The 19,752-nt window shown below is 37.9% G+C and overlaps 2 protein-coding genes across 3 annotated transcripts in view; both read right to left on the reverse strand.

Annotated features, from left to right (window-relative positions):
- Positions 1 to 6,231, reverse strand: part of map3k3 (mitogen-activated protein kinase kinase kinase 3) — a 28,571-nt gene extending 22,340 nt beyond the window's left edge. The window contains exon 1 of one of the 2 annotated variants that reach the window (XM_079637717.1): positions 4,845 to 6,231. The gene's annotated coding sequence lies outside the window, so the exon portion shown is untranslated. The remainder of the gene's footprint in view (positions 1 to 4,844) is intronic. The other variant, XM_079637718.1, reaches the window with a different exon arrangement.
- Positions 6,232 to 6,803: 572 nt separating this feature from the next.
- On the reverse strand, positions 6,804 to 18,802 carry limd2 (LIM domain containing 2). The gene is made up of 4 exons (XM_079609633.1): positions 18,443 to 18,802; positions 10,664 to 10,708; positions 10,294 to 10,430; positions 6,804 to 9,775 (listed from the first exon to the last, which is right to left on the reverse strand). Exons 1-4 carry the CDS (start codon positions 18,443 to 18,445, stop codon positions 9,616 to 9,618), a joined length of 345 nt encoding a protein of 114 aa, XP_079465759.1. The 5' UTR covers positions 18,446 to 18,802; the 3' UTR covers positions 6,804 to 9,615.
- Positions 18,803 to 19,752: the final 950 nt, after the last annotated feature.

Here is a 19,752-nt window from a genome sequence, read left to right on the forward strand (position 1 = left end):
TAACCAAACGGCAACCTTCCGGTCTCTGTCTTGAATACAACACGAAAGTGACTTAAACGGCAATTCATCGTCTGGCCGCTAGAAACAGGCTGCAAAAGAGAGTCAATCCCATATTACTTTCAGATCGGGGAACTCAACATCGCGATGGTCATCTTCCCACAGTGGGTACATGACTCAAAGACACGAAGCAAAATGTAGGTTAAAAAAAGACACAAAGGTAAACACACATTGTAATGAAGTGTCACATAGGCTGCATCTGCAGAAAAGGCATGAGTTTCCATCTATGTATTTTTAAACAAATTGAGATGGAAAATATAAAATGCTGTACAGGAACACCAACATATACAAAGAAAGTAAAGTATAGGCTTAGATTCCATAAGATTTGTATATGATGGAAACACATTATAATAAAATAATTAGTGGTTTCCCCAATGGCTACTCTGGCTATTCTCACTTCCATACCTATTTTTAAAACAAATTTCCTGAGAAGTTACTTTTTCAGTAAAAATCATTTTTTTCTTTCTTTTTTTAGATATTGCGATTTTTCTCAACTTGGATGGATATTAGCTACTGACCAAGCACCCAAAAACGGCTGTTACTGTCTTCTGTTGAAATCTCAAAATGGTTCATGGAACAAAACATTATAGAGAACCCCTGAATTAAGGTTTGTAAAACTTTTTCCTTATTGAATCTCTAATCCCCTCTCGGTCTCATTTTCCTTCTCTCCTGCTCATAATTACCTTGTGGTAAGTATGTGTGGAATCTGGAAAGGAGAGAAGGCTACCCATGGGCCCTGTCAGCTGGCCTGGAACTGCATTGTTATGCTTGTATCCCTTTTCCAGTACTCGCCAGAATCTCAACCATTTTCTCTCACCATTCCCACCTCCAACCACCTCCAGCCTAAATTTCGGCTGTTTAGTCTGTGGCTGGTTTTCCCAGACGCGGCGCTGAGGCTGTTGGCTTTTGCTCGTGGAGGCGCTTACAGTACAAATCCCCTCTAGGGTTCCCAACACTTTGGAGTGGCTAGACTAAAACTGTTCCTGTCAGCTCTGGGGTAGAGATGACAAGTTGTTCTAGATGGTGGAACAACAGACAACGTTTTATCCCTAGGTCATGAACTGGCTAAAAACCCATGTTACATCAAACATAAACAGATATGACACCGTCTGTGGAAGTTGTGGTCCATCAAAGTTGTGATGCAAAGGCACATTGACACTCAAAACCTCTGAGGGATTTTCTCAACACAGACAAAGCACAAAAATCACATTCTCACAAACGTATTAAATACATCTAAAATGAATAACTATTTGCTGACTGTCAGTTCTGTACCATGCTGCTATTATCTTCTTGTATCTACTGTAAACACATGTCTGATTTACTTTCTGAGCCCTTTCTTTATGAGACAATTCACAATTCCTAAACTTCTACATTTCTAAAATGTAGACCAGTGTACTTGTAGAAATATTAACTGATATAATTTATGGTTTATTCATTTATAACAGGGATTCCAGACCAGCTCCCCAGGGTACTCAGCATTGGAAATATTTCACTTTTGCTTAGTTAAACATGTGAACTAGATTTATTCACTAGTGGTCAACTCATACAGGTTTTCAGTGGCCAATGCTGATATCTAGAATCAAGCTGATCAATAAAATGCTGATATATATACAATTCAATGGTAGCAAATAAGTTGTACACAAACTTGCTTGAGAAACAAAATAGGTACACATAATGTGTGTGCATGTATAGTTCAAGTTAATTTAAAGGGCACCTATTATGGAATTTTGAAATTTACCTTTCATGTAGTGTGTAACATAGATCTAAGTGAACAAAAACATCCTGCAAATTTTGAAATATGAAAGTGCACCGTATATAAAGTTATTGTCTTTCAAAAGTAAGAGTCGACTCGGAGTCATTTTTATGAATCGTTAGAAGACCGAAGCTTTTTCTCTGACTAGATGACGTCAACTTGTCAAGTTATTTGAATACGATACGCCCACTTATTGCGCTCCAGGGAAAACTGGAAAACAGACGAGACGCTGTGTTCTGAAGTGCGACTCAAAAACCAACTTTTTTCATCTGCCCAAGGAGGAGCATTTGAAGACTAAGTGGCTACAATTCATATATACAACTATACCACAGAAGTATAGTCCGAGCCTTGTGCTTTGTTCGCGCCATTTTGAAGACGATTGCTTTACCAACTTAAATGCAATCAAACTGGGATTCGCGAGCCGGCTGATATTGAAGGAAGGTTCAGTTCCAAGTGTATTTGCATCAGCTTCCTCCTCCGTATCACAACCTGTAAGTGTTATTAATAATTGTTGCTTTTATGTTTTATGTAGCATGCTTAATAATTATTTTGTTTGTTGTGTAAGCACCGTTTAGCTTCTAGGTCTTCAATGACAATTGTATTGAGATATGTGAAGTGTTTGTCGTTGTTTTCGGAGTTGTCTTAAAAAATCGAGTAATACCTCGTAGTAACGTAACTGCATTTTTTTTTTTTGTAAAAACTTTATGTTTATGCATCGGGCTAATGCAAACAAACACTGATTGTGCTTTTACAATATGAACTCTGGGCTATGCTCGCTAACATTACATTAAATTCTTTATCTTATTTTTTGTTTTTTACTACAAACTACAAAGCAGCTGGACTAATCATTATTATAACACAATTTAATTGATAAAAGCATCATTGTACTCCGTGTTAAACAATAAGTATTATCTCTGTAAACACTGCTGGGTCATCTGACCAATCAACGGAGATTAGCATCGCGCAAAGGAGGGGTTTGGAAAAATTAGTCGTTGAACGAATCATTTGGGAGTCGGTGAGCAAATCAGGTAAAAATAAATGCATATTATACGACAACAAAAGTGTTTTTTGTCATTGCATGCATGTAAAACTGTTGTTGGGGACTCCCAAAACAACATTAGGAACATTTTAAATGTCATAATAGGTGCCCTTTAAGCTGTCAGTCACATGTGGAACTTACAAATTGGGGAGATGAACACATTAATCGGTTAAGAGGGGTCTATTTATTGAACTAAAGAAATCGAAATGATAACTAATGATTAATCTCCCTTTTTTGTGGAAACGTTTTATCAATTAGTTTTGGGCAACATTATAGCAACAGAATACATAACATAGCAACAGAATACGGTTGTCAGTCATGTATTTAAGTCCTTAATACGGTTATGTTCAGAGACAGACAGTACAGTTATTTACAGATGTGTGACAACCAAATTCTATAACTGAACTCACAAGCGCAATTTTTAGGACTCGAGACGCACTCTATGAAAACCTGCGTAGTGTGAACAAATTGTACTGGACAACTAGTTGTCTGTCACATCATACAGTGTGAGAGAGCCGCTCTGCACTGCACAAACAAGCGTCTACACTGCGTTGGGTTTTTGTGTGTGGTTTTGGTAAATTCCAGCAACGGTGATATAAGCTGTGTGTCATCTGAAGGTTTAAGCTACGGTCACTTTTCCACCAGAGTTTTGTGTTTATGAAAGATATTAAAGCTGCTGTCAGTTAATGAAGATTTGATGGATGAACTTGCAGCATGATTGGACTCTTGTGTTAAAAGTAAGATTTTTAGTTTTATGGATGTCGTCATCTTTGATATTACTTTGGTCACGGTCGCTATTGTTACTGGTTAGATTATAGGGGCTTGACTCCCATTGCAGGTAATAGACAGTCAGGCCCAGTGGCCATCAGGAGGATCTGGAGAATTCCCGGTGGGCCGCTCAAATTGGGCTGGTAGGGCCACTTTGACAAACGCAGGTCTCTACTTCATTTTCAATGACGCACAGGAAATCGGCATATCGTCCTTGTTCACCTGAAAATTACTTGTGCATGCACAGCTCTTTGTATTGTTTATAGATATAATTATATGGCAAACCTGCACACGCAGTAAGCGAGCCACGTGACTTTTACATCCTTTCTCTATTGCTTGACTGATAATGGAACTAACTAACACTGCAGACAGTATCCGAGACGCTATTGTAAATTACTGTGTAAACAGGGTACGGTATTTTGAGACTCACACCTGTAAGTAGCTAAATGTGGTTGTCAATCCCAAAAACTGACAAGTGTGAACAGCGCCTTAGTGATATGAATTTAAATAAATGTGCTTAGTAAGTGTTTTCCATATCGGTTACTTTTTTGTTTGACATGGCTTCAATAATATTGCCAGAGCTAAATAATATAACAATTGCAATAATATACAGTATAATTTAAAGCAAAATGAACAATTTCTGGTTGTGTCAATGACCCTGTCATTAAACCTTACTGATGTTGCTGTGGGGTCAATAAGACAAAAAAAGGTTGGGAAACACTGACCTTGAGCACTCTTTCCCTACAATAAAATACCAACAATTTGAGCATTCCTTTGTTTGCATGAGTACTTGCATGTCATGCATATGGTCAAGTTAATACCAGAACATATAGGCAGGTTCAAATAGAAAACTTATGGAAACCGAGTTATGACTTATTACCAAACATCAAAACATAATTTCTAATTCCATTTTAATGCAATATCATATTTTCCCATTTCAAATCAAACATATGCGCATGAAGACATCCATATAAGCATGGTACACATAATATTCGTTTTTCTACAAGATTTCCAGCACTAGTGAATCAGTTTACACCTGCTGTTCGTCACGCATTGTGTGCATATTTTATGAATGACAAGAGGGTAAAAAAAAAAAAAAAACATGGGCATGTCAGTTTCATTAGTCAAGTCTGTCATCCACCAAAAATGCAATATCAAAACATGCACCTAAGTTGTACACTGCATTAATAGCAGGAGTATTGATGAGCCCCAAGTTAAAACACTCACCTGAGCTTGGGGTGAATTGGACGCAGTTGAAGAGGGACTCTTCACTCAGTCACTTTCTGTCCTGTCTTCGGAAACTCGATGTAAATCGCGATGACAAACGTAATAGCTACAGTTAATGTAATATGACTGTCCACAAATTTCCAGGCCGCTGCCATTGCTAACGCGCTTTCAGCCGCGCGGACCCCTGAGGGTCTCCCATTTCATCCATAAAACTTATTCCTCAGACCAGTCAAGAGAAGAGACCTCTTTAATACACACACACAAAAAAAACGTAATCTCCAGTTTATGCTGAGAGGAAGTAGCAGTTTAGTGACTACGAATAAAGCATGGACGCTTCATGAAGCGACATATCTGTATAGCTTTGTGAAGAAGGCATAACTAAGTTACTGCATGGAGAGTAAAAAAATAAACCTAAATAATAAGCGTCACGTCCAAAATCTAAAGCAAGAATGTCTCGTAACAAAACTAATGATGCAGAAATAAGCGAGTTGCGTACATAAAATCCATTTGTATTAGCAGACTGGAGGAAAAGAAAGGATTTCCGTAATTCTGCTGGCTTCTTTTCCTGCTAGGTTTGCAAATTTTTCCCCTCCGTTGATGTGTCTGGCCAGCTCACTTGCACGAACGTACAGTTTTCACTTTTCTAGTGAAAGGCGAATCGGTAACAGTCCGTAAATGTTCGTTAATCCTGCGCGTAACAACTTTGTAAAGCCAAATAAACCAGAAAATGAGCCCTCAGCTCGATGATTGGACAATCTCAGCATTATTATGCGACAAATGATTATGAATGAAGGCATGTGACAGTGAAAGCAGAATTGATGTATCCACTTTACCGAAGGAAAAGAGAAAAACGTATGAGGATAACTGCACAGGAAAACCACTGTCGAAGATCTGGACAAAAGAGCGTGCGCATTACAGTCAGCGGCTACTTGAACTTCGAGAACAAATTCCCTTTTCCGTTGATCACGGTTAAAACTCAGCGAAAGTTAAAACTCCGCGAAAGTGCGAGAAATACGCTCCCCGAGGGCCGTTCAAGCGCTTTTGGTGATATTAAGCGTGAGATGAGATTTTTAGGCGACATTAGTCCAAGCATTCTCGTGATGTTGAGGATGATAAACAGCAGATGCTAGAATGAATCTTTAACGCAGTGAGTTTCCTGACAGCGAAAAAGCAGTTCGTCACCGGAACACATAAGCTCGCTTCCTTTAAACCCAGCCAAAAGTTCGTCATGTTAATGCCCGTGCACGGATAAAATGGCTTTCACGTTTTTTTACTCGTCGTCAGTGGAAAAATGCATTGTATAACGTTTGTAATTTCCGTAACACGTTCAAGATGACAACTGTGTTCAAGCACACGGACTTTAGTGTACGCTCGGGGGCGCGCTGCTGTTCCTCTTTAGTTCTTGTTTGGTGACGTAAAGCACACACGCACAGCGTCACTGCCGCGCACACATTTATGACGTTTGATTTTCAGCAAAAATTCCTTACTGTGATTTGTATCTGGGAGTCTGGGACCAGGATTTATTTACAATATTAACGATATTTTAAATTGACATTTCAAATGAAGATGCTGATAATTGTGTGAATAAAGGTAATTAGTCATCTCATCTTTATTTCCCTCTGCTGTATGTTATACATGCTGTTATTTGTTTTACTCTCTTTATATTTTAAAAGTTTTTTTTTATATTTATATAAAAAGTAACTTTTTAAGATTTAGTTTTAGAAGTATTAAACACAATCACACTTTTATGAATAAAGATGCATATAAAAATGTTGATTTTTTTATAAATATAAATAAAATCTCAGGTCATGCATGTGAGCTTTACTATAATAAAACAACAACCAAACTAAGGGTTGATCAACACCGGCATATCTATTATTTGTTTATGTGTACAAAAGCGTGTACAAAAATGAGAAATAAAAAGGAGGAGGAAAAAGGACAAGACAAGTTTGTGGGAAATGAAAGAAAGAAGAATCACATTTTATTAAACATTGTTGTAGCAGTTGAACTGCAGGGATGATAAAAGTACCAAGATGAAAATAAACCTGATGGGGACAAAAGAAAAAAGTAAAGAGCCAAGACCTCCTTCTACTTTAAGGCCACCTTGTTCCACTGATCAAGTTTTAGATATAGAGTAATACACTTTGCGTACATTTATCTCCTCTCACTCAATGCATGCATTTAAAAAATAATCTTTTGCAACCTTAACTATCAATACATTTACAAAGACACACTCACACATTTCAATAACCACAAATCCATCAGAAAAGAGCAAAGAAGAGTGTACCTTTTCCTGTTTGTTCTGTAGTTTATAAAAGACAGTGAGTGTTTGCAGGATATTGTGTCATTTGTACCATGGCGCACTGTGTGCAATCATAACTAACAATTGGGGTAAACACAGTGATCTGTGCCTGTGGAAAGTTTGTTCCAAAAATAAAATCACATTTGGACAGAAAGGAAAATGACAGTAAAGAAGTCCAAATCATTTACATTTGGTGTAACATTTAGTTAAGAGTGAGAAAATTGATTATGACATTTTTAAAAAGCTGAAGATTTGGGGGAAATAAACTAAAAAAGGAAGCTGAAAAGAAAATGTGTTATTAATGAAGGATTTGAAACAAACTGAAATGATAAGGCTCAATATGAAAATATTATTTCCGTTCATGCCCAGAGCTTTCAATAATTCCTCTAAACCTCGCAATGCATTTAAATTTCACAGTAACCTTAAATATATAAATACACAGGGACTTTTGTGGCATTCAAGTTGTTGAAAATATTTGGATGATTTTCAATGGCTTAGCAAGTCTAAACGGAGCATGTCAAATGTACAGACAAAAGGCCATTGCACTGGAAGGCAGACAAGACACTTGCAAACACAACAAGCCACTATCATGGACTAAAACTAAGGGCAAATCTATCTAAAGACCACTTCCTTATGGCATTTAACATATACAGACATACGAATAGCTTTACTGTTTGTTACACTATAAAAGCAAAAGTATTAAAACACAAGAGGCATTTCGTTCATTAAAAGAAACTACATGACGGCATCAATGATATTTGTACACAAATACATGAACCACAGGAGAGGTCACAGCTTATGGCCACAGTGACAATTCACAAGATGCAAAGTTGCAGTTTAACGCTGACATGTGCGTATAAAACCTGGGATGGAAGTCTTCATTTAGATGTAGATCACTCCCATTCCTGCTCAAACCCCAACTGTGTAACAATTTCGAGTGTAAAAATGATTTATTTAGTTGAACAACAGCTTTTAACAATGAACACTAAGGGTGACCTGTTGGATCATTGTGACCCATCTATATTCCTGAGCAATACTTAGGAGCCACACGTTTACGCATGTACTCAAAGTCCTACCAAACCACGTCACAGAGAACCCTACAGGAAAAAGCCAACAACTATGTGATGACAGGAAGTGGTGGGAGAGGGGGAGGCAATGGTGCGAAGCATCATAAATGTAATTTCCTCTGAGACCTAGTTCCCTGTGAATATCTTAATTTGTCATACAAGCTTGGTCCCATGCAGCAAGGCATAAGTACAGTACAGTGCATCACAGTACATTCACTCTGCTTAGTGGTACTTATGTACAAATGCCTCTGCAAGAAATCACTGAGCAACAATAAAAAAAAAGTGAAAAAAAGTGGGGGGGGAAAAGTGCAGTCTGCAAAAAAACACTAATATGATATAAGCGGCTTATCTATGGTTGATATGATGAGCATAGATACCACTAAACAGCATTGAGTTTCTAAAAGAACAACTAACATTTAAGCATCCAGAACACTAGAGGCCGCCAAAAAAGAGAGGCGACATAAGACTGTGCAAAGATCTCAATGTCTAGATCTCAATGTATTAAATTAACTGAAAATGTTCAATCTTAAGCAAAGGGAATATAAATCTCAAATACTTTCATAATGTGTATAATTACATTTGATAAGGATATCCATGCTTAAGAATAATAATAATGATATTATTTGATGAGTTCGCAGAGGCCAGTCTTACAGGATCTGTAAAGTCTTACTAATTCTTAATGTCAAAAGATAACATTTAGAAAAGGTAGGATAAAGAAAAGGAATGAGGGGGATGTAAACTCAATTGAGTTATTTACAGTACAGTGTACCCTGTAGATTCACACATCAAATATCCTGCGCCAACAAAGCAAGAAGAAAAAAAGACAGTTTTCCCATTGTAAGGACCATTGTTAGGCCATATAGTCTGAAAACAGTACAGATTGCTGTAACTAGAGGGACAAATATCAATCATTAAAAAAAAAGCACTTAAGTCGACTATGAACATAAAAGATTGGTGAATAATTTTGATGCAACACCCCAGAATCATTACCTGAGTGTATAATCGAAATAATCTTGACAATTCTTACGACAGAAAACCAACAATACTAGTACTGCCACACAGGATTGTAATGATGCTAACAAGTAAATCATCCCACCTATAGGGATACAAACATTTTGGTCACAATCAACTAACTAACTTAACTCCACAACACTAGACAAAAAGAAATGGACACAAAAATAACATTTGCTAAAGCTAAATTAAAATGAAAACTAAATTAAAATTGAGCGAGGGGGGATTTGTGACATGGTGAAATATCTGTGATTGTGTTGTTACATCATGAAGAGCCTGTCTAAGTGTGTATGCATTGTGTATTTATTGTGTCAAAGATGTGGGCAGAGTAAATAAAGGGTCATCATCATTGGCCAGTGGAGGAGAGGTGAGTTTTGGAAATCACTGAGGATTATGCCGACTTGGTGATGCTCTCTGCATCCTTGGAGGCCCAGAGCTCCTTATGCTGCTTGCGTCCGAAGCCCTCGTCGTAGTTCCCTTTACTCTTAAAGAGCTGCTGGAAGTGTGGTTTGCAGTAAAACTCCCCCTGCAGTGCTGCATAGGTTCCCAGACTACAGAGCAGAGAAACCAAGAGATTACATGCATATAAATGCACGCATACATACATACAAAAATGAGGTCAGTCAGAATTTAACACTTATTTAGCAAGGATGTTAGCATTCTTACAAAAGACGTCCATTTCAAATAAATGCTGTTCTTTTGAAGTTTCTATTCATCAAAGAATCTAAAATGTAGCAGTTCCCACAAAAATATTAAGCAGCAAAAACATCTTTCAACATAATTATAATAAAGACATGTCTCTTAAGCAGCAAATCTTCATATTAGAATGATATTTGAAGGATCATGGGACATTGACATTCACAGGAATAAATTACATTTTAAAATATATTCAAATAGAAAACAGCTATTTCAATTGCAATAATATTTCACAAAAATACAGTTTTTACTGCATTTTTTATTAAATAAATGCAGCATTGGTGAGCATAAGAGAACACTTTCAGTTTACAACACGTTGAACTGCTCCGGTTTGCTGTTTTTCTTAGTCTGTGCTGATGAGGAAGTGTCTAACCTGAGTTTGGTGTTGCAGTGCTTGCAGCAGAAGCATGTGGCGTGGAAGATGAGGTTGTTGGCCACCAATCTTTCCATCGGGTACACCGTCTTCTCACATGATGCACAGGTCTCCTTCTGTGTCTTGAAACTGAAAGACTAGAAGGAAGCAAAGCCACTGCCATTTGTTTTCAGTCATTTAAAACAATAGTTCACTCAATGAATTTGCAAGGAACAGATCAAAATTTCATCACATGACTTCAGAATATAGACTTGAGATATAGTGCATGGCTTATACAGACAGACCGGGAGAGATAGAGAGAGATTCATTGCATAATATAAAATCTACAAACAGATGGAGAACAAACAAGGATGTGATCAAAGAATCGTACCTTAGAACGCTGAACGGGCTTGTCATCAGACGTGTTCCTGTTGTCCTGGAAAGAAGAAAAAAAAATAAGCATGTGTTCCTAAGACAAGTTACCCATGGCAACACTATTTCAGTGTGAATACCACACAGTATAATCCTGCAAATCATCCATCCATCCACCATCACCGCTGTCCTTCTAACCTGACATAACTCCAAAAATGTCCAGTCCCTCTATTATCCCTCCATCTGGTCGCATGCTTTTACAAGCACCTTTTGTCGGTGTACCCACACACACACAAATGCATGAAGAGGGATCAACGAAGACTAAGCCTGGTGAGCGTTTCTAACTCCATCGCCCCGTGAAATAAAGACCCTGTGCGTGTGCACACACACAAGCTTTCAGTTTCAGCCAGTCTAAAGCTATAATATATGACATTACATAACACAAGCCCATGTCCCACAGTCAACTCTGCAGTGTGCTTAAAATCAAAACAGCTGCCAATCTGTACAGGCCACCAAATCACGCACACAGGAGAATGGGTATTTAAGAACCAAGCGTTTATAATAGATTTCAGAAAACAATGCTAATGATAGGGTCAGGCTTTGCGCGACACCTGCACGAGTACGACATTGAAGCAGTAACAAAAGACCAACAGAGAATCTGTAAAAAGTTAAACCAATGCGGTCTAAGAATCTTCTGCTTGATAAAATGCTGAACTGACAGGTTTATGCAACAGCTCAGGTCTGTCAGAAAGCCAAGAGCAGTCCTCCACCTCCACTACAGCATCTATACTTGTCTCTTTCGAATAAACCTAGAGCTTGAATCGCACACAGATCTGCTGGTATAGCTCACAGAGAGTTCATTTGCTCAGCTCAGCAGTGCACGTATGAGTTATGACCATTATATCACATTAGACATTCAATAACACCACTTTTCACAAATTATAGCCATTATCGAGAGGGATTTCGCTCACACACAAAGCCCTGAAATGAGATTTCAACCACTCGGCATCCTCAACAACATGATAATATTTCCTTAAAAACAGAATCAGACAAGAACGTCAACAGTATCATACGCCAACAAATGCACTTCAATCATTTGATCTTTTCATTAATCATTTCCTCATTTACAATCATTATCCACATCAATTTCAATGCAGAAGTAAGCCATTTCCTGTGAATGTGTGAGACTTCTGGTACACTAGCCGCTACAGGTAAATAACTAGAATTACAAAGTGCAGTAAATGGTAAAACTATTTTGCGCTAAAACCAGTGCGTTTGTGATTACGAAAATTAATTTAAATGCAAGTGCGCATTCTGCGCAACAATCGAGCACAATAAAGGTGTTTTTGAACAGCTAAAACAACTGAATGCGACAAGCTAAAAAAGACCATGCCAGCTTTTACTTTAAAAATAAGACAGATTTTGTCCCACCCCGGTAAACAAATGTCACGTAATATTAGGCCTACATTTACCTCTGAAAAGCCATTCAGTGGCCATAAACGTTAGTCAGCTAGAAAAGTGAACTCAGAGAGGTGCGCTATATTATATATTTTTACTGTTCTTCAATATTTCAATGTCTAAATATATCCGTCAAATTATGTTTATTTCAAAATCTTCTGGAGTAGAAGTATAATTATGTAATTAGAAAGTTATATCATATTATATTGACTTCATATTATAGTAATGGCTGTAGTAAAAAAAAAATTCCCTTTTAACACACTTTGCCATACTACCTGATATGCATCCAAATTAATCAATTAAATATATAATCAAATAGTGAAGTTTGTCAATATATTACGCCCATTAAGATTGCCAAAGAAGTGCATAGACCAGCTGTTTTATGAGAGAGGATTTTTTTTTGTGCACTCTGTATAATGTGGTCATCCCCTGGTCAATAAAGAAATAACGATTACTATGCATCTGCAAATGTAAAACGAGAAGCCAACATGATTACACTTTATCTGAAAAGTCACAACACACCCTGAGCGCAAGACAACCCTCAACCCACTTCCTGTTTCAGAGTGTTTGTGTAACATGTTTGTTTCAAAGCCATTGCCACAGTTATTTAAATATTCATGCTATATGCACACAAAAATCAAAAACACCATTTACATTTAAAAGAAGTCAAGATGGAAAATAAATAGAGCAGTAGCATTGAGTGCGTTAAAGAGACTAAACAAGTACACAAAGGGAACCTAAAAAAGTTTTAGGGATTTTCTGTCCTTTGGTTAGCAGAAACGCAAAACTAAATGGTCCGATCAGTCACAGTTTAAATGGTGGAAAAAACGGGATTAGAGATGTTTGAGTGTTAATACTTGCACACAAGAGAAGCACACAAACCACCAGTGGAGCAGGGCACTACCTCAGCCGGTGCCATCTGTCCCTTTTTGCCTTATTTGTACATATGATGGAGAAAACACGCTTTCTCACCCCACTCACACAGCACTGTTGCCCAACCGTCTGCACGATGACAGGAAGGAGTGATAACACATCTTCTTCCTGTGCTGTGCTCTGCTCAGAAGCACTTTACGTTGATGTGGTCCAATCCACCCTCCTTAGAGACCCTCAAAAATCAGCCATCAGCTGACCTGAGTCTAGCCTTAGTGCTGCATGAATGTCATAAGCAGTCACAGTCATTAGACCCTTAAGATCATACAGTTCACATTACCAGCTCACAATGACACAAAAAAGAAAAAACATCATGTTCTCTCTAAAGTTCAGCCTTGTTTCAAAAACACTACCTTCAGTACCTTGAGTGTAAATTCCAAGAAAATAAATGCAATCAGGGCATTAGGTATAAAGGGATTATTATAGTGTGAAATCTAACAATGTCACAGTGTTCTAAATATTTTTTTAGAACACTGCTCAGACTACAAAAAACTTTTTCAATGATGTTTTTTTTATGAAGTGAAAATTATAAGGTTCTAATTTTCAAAGAAAAGTTAAAAAGTAGCCGTGTGTGTGTGTGTATATATATATATATTCATATATATATATATATATATATATATATATATATATATATATATATATATACCGTATATATATATATTTTTTTAAATAAAAGATATTTGACCAGTGCAACGTTTAAAAAAACCCCACATAATTAAAAATTTTAAATGTGACTTTTAATTGTTTAATATTAAAGATAATAATTTTACAATTTTACTACTACTACTAATAAATGAGATAATTGGCCATCAAAGATAAATAAATTATTTAATTCTGAAGGATGACATCAAAACTTTTCTGATCAGAGACAATGACAGAAAACCCTTGTTAGTTTCAGACTTGAATGTTCTGAGCAAAACAAATTGCAGAGAGTGTGCTGTGCACAAGACAGAACAAGTTAAATACCAAACCAAATTTTAATTACAGCCAGCCAACAAGATGGGCCGCAGGCCATAGTTACTATGACCCAGGGCAGTGTGTGTACATATTTGAACCCCTTGCTCCCCCTCAAACACTGACACACCAGTATGATTTGTGATGCCCTACCATTGCCAAAGGTCAGTATTTTACTCTCTCCCACAGCCACACACTGTGTACACTCAACATTCACTCTCCATTACTCTTCCTCTCTGGTACTAGACTGCAGACACTATTTTAATCTCATTAGCTGGACTAAATCCCATCAGCTGCTCCCCATGGGTCCAGACAACCAGGGGAATAAGCAGGAGTTCAATGGACTGAGGAGGCAACAATCATCTTGTGGTCACCATCATCCAAGCCCTGTTCACCTTGTGTCTAATACATCATGTGATCATTCAAACTTTCAGATGCAACCTGGAATGCACAGAGCACATTACATTTGTAGTGCACCTGCAAATTCCAACAGAATATCTGTGGTATGCCTGATCAACATGCAGTGACATGCATGTTAGACTACAGTTAATAATAGGTGTAAATAGCAATCTGTTTTGGGCGACCACTTGTGCTCATCTGAGCCAGGTAGTACTAAGTACAAACAAGGCCACACTGTGAATGGTTTGGCTGATGTGACGCCCCATTGGTCACATTCTGCCAAGCTAATAATTCTTAAAGAACAAGAGCAATGAGTCAGATTTAGAAGACAAAACTCTATTGTCAAAATTCCTGGCAACACAGATATGAGTTTCATGCAGCAGCCCTGAGGGAGTTTGGCTGGGCTCCATAAATGAGATTCAATGTACTGAAAGATGCTAGAGGGCCCATTTTCGCAAAAGTCAAGTTATGTTTGATATCCATGTAACTAGAAAAACAAAATAAGCCTTTTGGCACCAAAACAGATACATTAATTTACCAAATGACACATTAGGGTTAGTCTTTTTCCACTGGTTCCAATCAGCAAGTCATTTTCTGAAAGTTTCAGTAATTTTGTGCCTTTCTCCATTGCAATCCATTGCTAACTTTCAGCCTACAGCGACAACTCAAATGAGATACAGTAACAGAAAGGACAAATACCTTTGGTCGCCACTTACTCTTGCATCTAGATGCATGACTGGTTATGTTTTAAATTAAGCCTTGAGTTTGGCTTATTCAAATTTCTACCTCAAGTTGTGTTTTGTATCATCGTTAGAACTATTTCCTGGACTTTAACTGCTTCTCGAACCATTATGGTGCTCATTTTTATAAACCAGAGCTGACTGAATTCTTACTGAGCAGAAAAACTCTGGGTCGGAATAGAAGAGGGAGAGATTGTGTGAAAGTAGTTGTACATGAGAAAATGCTTTGGCTCAAAGACTTCTAAAGAAGAATGTGAAAGTCTTCACCAATGTGTTGAGCCACTGACAGAAGCTGACACTGTGACTGGAGTCTGCACACGGATGTGAAACTTTAAATGTGTTGAGGCAGAAAAAAAAATGCCTGTACTGAACGTTTAAAGCGAATGCATGTGGGAAGGGTAGAAGAGGAACAGTCTAAGGTTTCATTTGACTCCAGAGTACACCTTTGACCAAGAGAAAGTGCATGGTGTAAGATTTCACCTGTTAAAGCTGAAGTGGCGCCATGAACACAACTGCAAAAATAATGATGTTTTCCAAAGAACCATCCCATTTTCCATAGGCTCAGGTATGTTTGCAACACGTCGCAAAACGCTTTGTGTTTATACATCAAAATGAGAAGAAAACCAGTGGATCTTAAACTGTCTGAACGTGTTTGAAAAGCTTCAAAAAAGGGATGTGTCCTGGCAGTAACGAGTACGAAACTTGATCTAGGCACTTTGTGGTACTTCACAAAACACAGCAGTCAGCATCTACCATACCATGATCTTATCACAAGAAAGGGAGTGCATTTTGCAATTCAGAAATAATAAAACATACCGACAGAAATTCCAACAAGAGACATTGTTGCTGTCCATGGAATTTGACAAAAATGTAGAAATGGCGAACCTATTCTCTTTTGCCATTACACACTAATTTTTTTTCCAGGGAAAAGCAAATAAAATAAAAACTGCTTCAAAAAAGCCCTATATATAGATTAAAAGTGTCCAATCCTAAATGGCTAGGAATGTTTAAATTTGGGTTAACCCAATGCATGCAAGGGGTCAACAGACCAAACACACATAGTGACACTTGATTCTCATAAACACCTGCATTAATGTGATAAAAAGTGCATTGTACCACAAATACATGCATATACTAATATTGAGCTTACGAAAATGCTAAAGTCAAAGACATATACCGCTGGGACACTACAGATAACAAATGCATCAATTGCGGCGCTACAGCTACAGCTACAGCACTCAGTGGAAAGTTCTATTTAAGCCTATGGAGCAAGCCTAATTTCTTCTCTTTCTCCATATAAGGACACATTTTTTGCAAAGGAAAAAAGGGTTTCCATTATCACTCTGCAGAGGCTGTCCCAGAGTCCTTGTTGGCATAATTTCATTAGAATCGAGCTCTAAGAATAGTCAAGAGACTAAGAGTAGTCCATGGACTAGAACCTCAGTGTGAGACGTTCAGCTCGAGTAGGTACATCTGATGCAGTGTTTTCTGTAATAGAGAAAACACTGCATTTGAGAGTAGACTTGAACAGACTTGAATGAACAAACATACCTAGATGCTCATGATTCCATTTTTATCTGATATTCCTATGAATGAGAACTTAGAAAGAGATTCAGATATTGATGTTATCTTGGGAAGTCTCACACAAAAACCTTTTAACTTCGGTTGAGACACCTGGAATGACATGCCTCCAGCACGTTCGTTTCTGACAACTGGACAGTTGATGCCGCAGGCTGTCATCTCATCTCCACATGAATAATCTGTGTGTACACAATCTTTGGGGCTTAGTTTCATCTGAAAACCCTGAGTGCTTCTGCCATCTGCTCTTAACTTCTGCGTACAACAGAGATTGACACCTCTAATGAAAGAAGACATCATTAAAAAGCAACACATGGTTCTGGAATAAATTGGACTCTGAAAGCGGTTACATGTGCGTATGGTACCATTTGCTTGAGCATTCGCAATCTCTCAAGCACATCATTAGCTAAAACCATTTTCCTTATGTTGCTGAATACCCAATGGAGCCAATTTAACTGAGAATGTACATATGTTTGATCAGACAATGCCATCACCGAAACAAAGTGCCACTATCACTGTAATGACCGCACAGAACAGCGCAAAATAGGAAAGGAAGCTTTAAAAGTCTAAAGATACACACATTTAAGTTTTATTGGTGTGAGTTTAAAGGCTAAAAATAAATCATTATAAAAGAGTTAGCTAGATAATAATTATTCATTAATATGTCTAGTCTAATTCATCCAATTTGATTCAGTATATAGTATAAAACTGGGGCATTTCACTCTTTGTATCACTGTTTGTTACTTTGGAGTATGCAGAATTGAAGTGGGCCGTGTTTTGCAAAATGGAAGTTGAAGAATCTATATTTTCTCTCACAAATGAGCATTTTGTGTTTTCTCTCACAAGTTTAGAAGTTAAACAAATATGTTGTCGTGACAACATGCTTAAATTCACTATTCACTGGTGTGTGTGTGTGCATGTCTAAACATTTACATAAATTTCCACATTAAACCTGTGCTTACTCCTAGTTGCTTTTTCCCATGTTCCAATGATGGAATAATAAAAAGAAAGCTCGTTGGGCTATGAAAGAAGAAAAACAGTTTATGGTCAACGTGGGATGAGTATTGAATGTCAACGTTCAATTTACAGCGTTCAAATGTCACACAATGAGACAAGGCAAAATGTGAAGCATGAATGCGTTGCAAACCACTTTGTATAAACGTGTCTGCCAAATTAATAAATGTGGACAGACAGGAGAAAGGATGCATTAAACATGGAGAGGCTGAGCTACGTAATTTTATGTATTCAAGCAAATAAATTGGTTACAAAATCAAACAAACCCTGTACGTTTTTGACTGCTTCAGTACGGAAGAACCACCTTTCCGTGAACTAAAATGGGTCGACAAAAACCAGGTGTCAAAACATGGCTTTGCTATGCGTTTTCGGTTTTAATTCATACACGCATCTCCAGGAAAACACATGACAGCTTTAGACCCTCAGAGGCTCGGACCTAGAGACCCCCACTACACAACAAGGTCTGATTAGTATTCATCTTCTGTTTCCAGTCTAAACGCTCACATAAATAACGTTACATCTGTACAATAGGTAAGTTAACGTTAAACCATCTTAACGTTATTTGATGGATCACTGCACCACCATTAAGTTTCAGCCCAGTACCCCACAGTTAGCTCTTGATAGCTCCCAAGCTAGCGTACTGCATCACCACAATAGACGACGAGGGGGTCGCTGGGTTCACTCACTGGCTGCTGTTGCTGAATCAAAGCGGGGAAACTCACCATCTGGGTTTCCTTATCAGCCTGCTAAAGAGAAAGGAGACGAGAGATCTGCTGTCTGGTCCGCTCACTGTGCAAGAGTCGGTTGAAATCGCATTCGCTTTTCTCGGCTGGTCTAAAATGATGTTCTTCTTCTCCGGCTGAGCTAAATGAAATGTACCAGCAGAAGCTCTGATCGCCCGAGCCGTCTAGCTAGAGAGGAGAGTTTGACGTGCTTTCCCCCCCACCTCGCTCTTTTCAACGGACGTTTTTTCTCCTCCTCATCACGCCTTTTTTTAGCAGGATGTCGCACGCCATTGGACGCAGCTCGTGCCGCGTCCTCGCGCTCTCCTCCAACCTCAGAATTTCGGTTTTGCTACGGGTACTTTTGCACGAAAATAACCATACTAATGTTACCTGGATTCCTAATTTCTCGTCTTTATTTTTCCCCCCTTACTCTTCCCTAACTGACTAATATAACATGAAGTAAACTAGAATTTAACATGGCTAATTCGTTGAAGCGCTGATGTAGACAAAACTGATTTAGCTTTTACTGACGGTCTTTACTCTACAACGTAATGAACGTTGAAGGGGTTAGTTCAGCTAAAAATGATACTTTAGTCAAAATGAAACCTTTTGCTGTGTCATTCCAAACCTATATGACTTAATTTTTTGTAACAGTTCATGATGGCAGGGAACCATCTTAAACAATCTTTACATTTATGTCAAGAAGACACCAACAAAGCCTCACAAATGTTAGGCCTCTTCTGAAGTCATACAATAATATTGAGAACAGATCCAAATTGAAGTTATTTACTAGGCTTATGTTCACAGCAGCAGCTCTTCAAATGTGTCGCTATTCAAGTGTGAGTGCCTTGTTGTGGGTAAAATATAACAAAAATAATACTAAAAATAATAAATTAAAGTTAAAGGGATACTTCATCGTTGGATAGATGAATGTGTATTTAAATTTTAGAAGTTGGTGCCTTAGACTGAGAAAAGACTCAGTCTCATGTGGATGAAAAAAACAACTCCCGAATGCACTTGCTTCGCTGCCCTGCTACGAGGCCACTTAAGATGGGTTTGGTGCACACAGGGATAAAAAAGTACCCCATGTGTAAAATGAAATACTCAGCTGTATCTTTAATGCTGTGGGCCTAATTTTCTGCCAGAGGTCCTGGACATCTTGTTCAGATACATGGCATCATGGATTCGATCAAATACCAACAGATAAAAATCCAAACCTAACAGACTGCTAGAAATCCTATAACGGGCCATGTTTGGATCTTCCAACAGCACAGTGATCCTAAAACAAATATCAAAATCAAAACAAA

This window comes from Phoxinus phoxinus (genome assembly GCF_949152265.1).
Source record: "Phoxinus phoxinus genome assembly, chromosome: 1".
NCBI classification, from domain to species: Eukaryota; Metazoa; Chordata; class Actinopteri; order Cypriniformes; family Leuciscidae; genus Phoxinus; species Phoxinus phoxinus.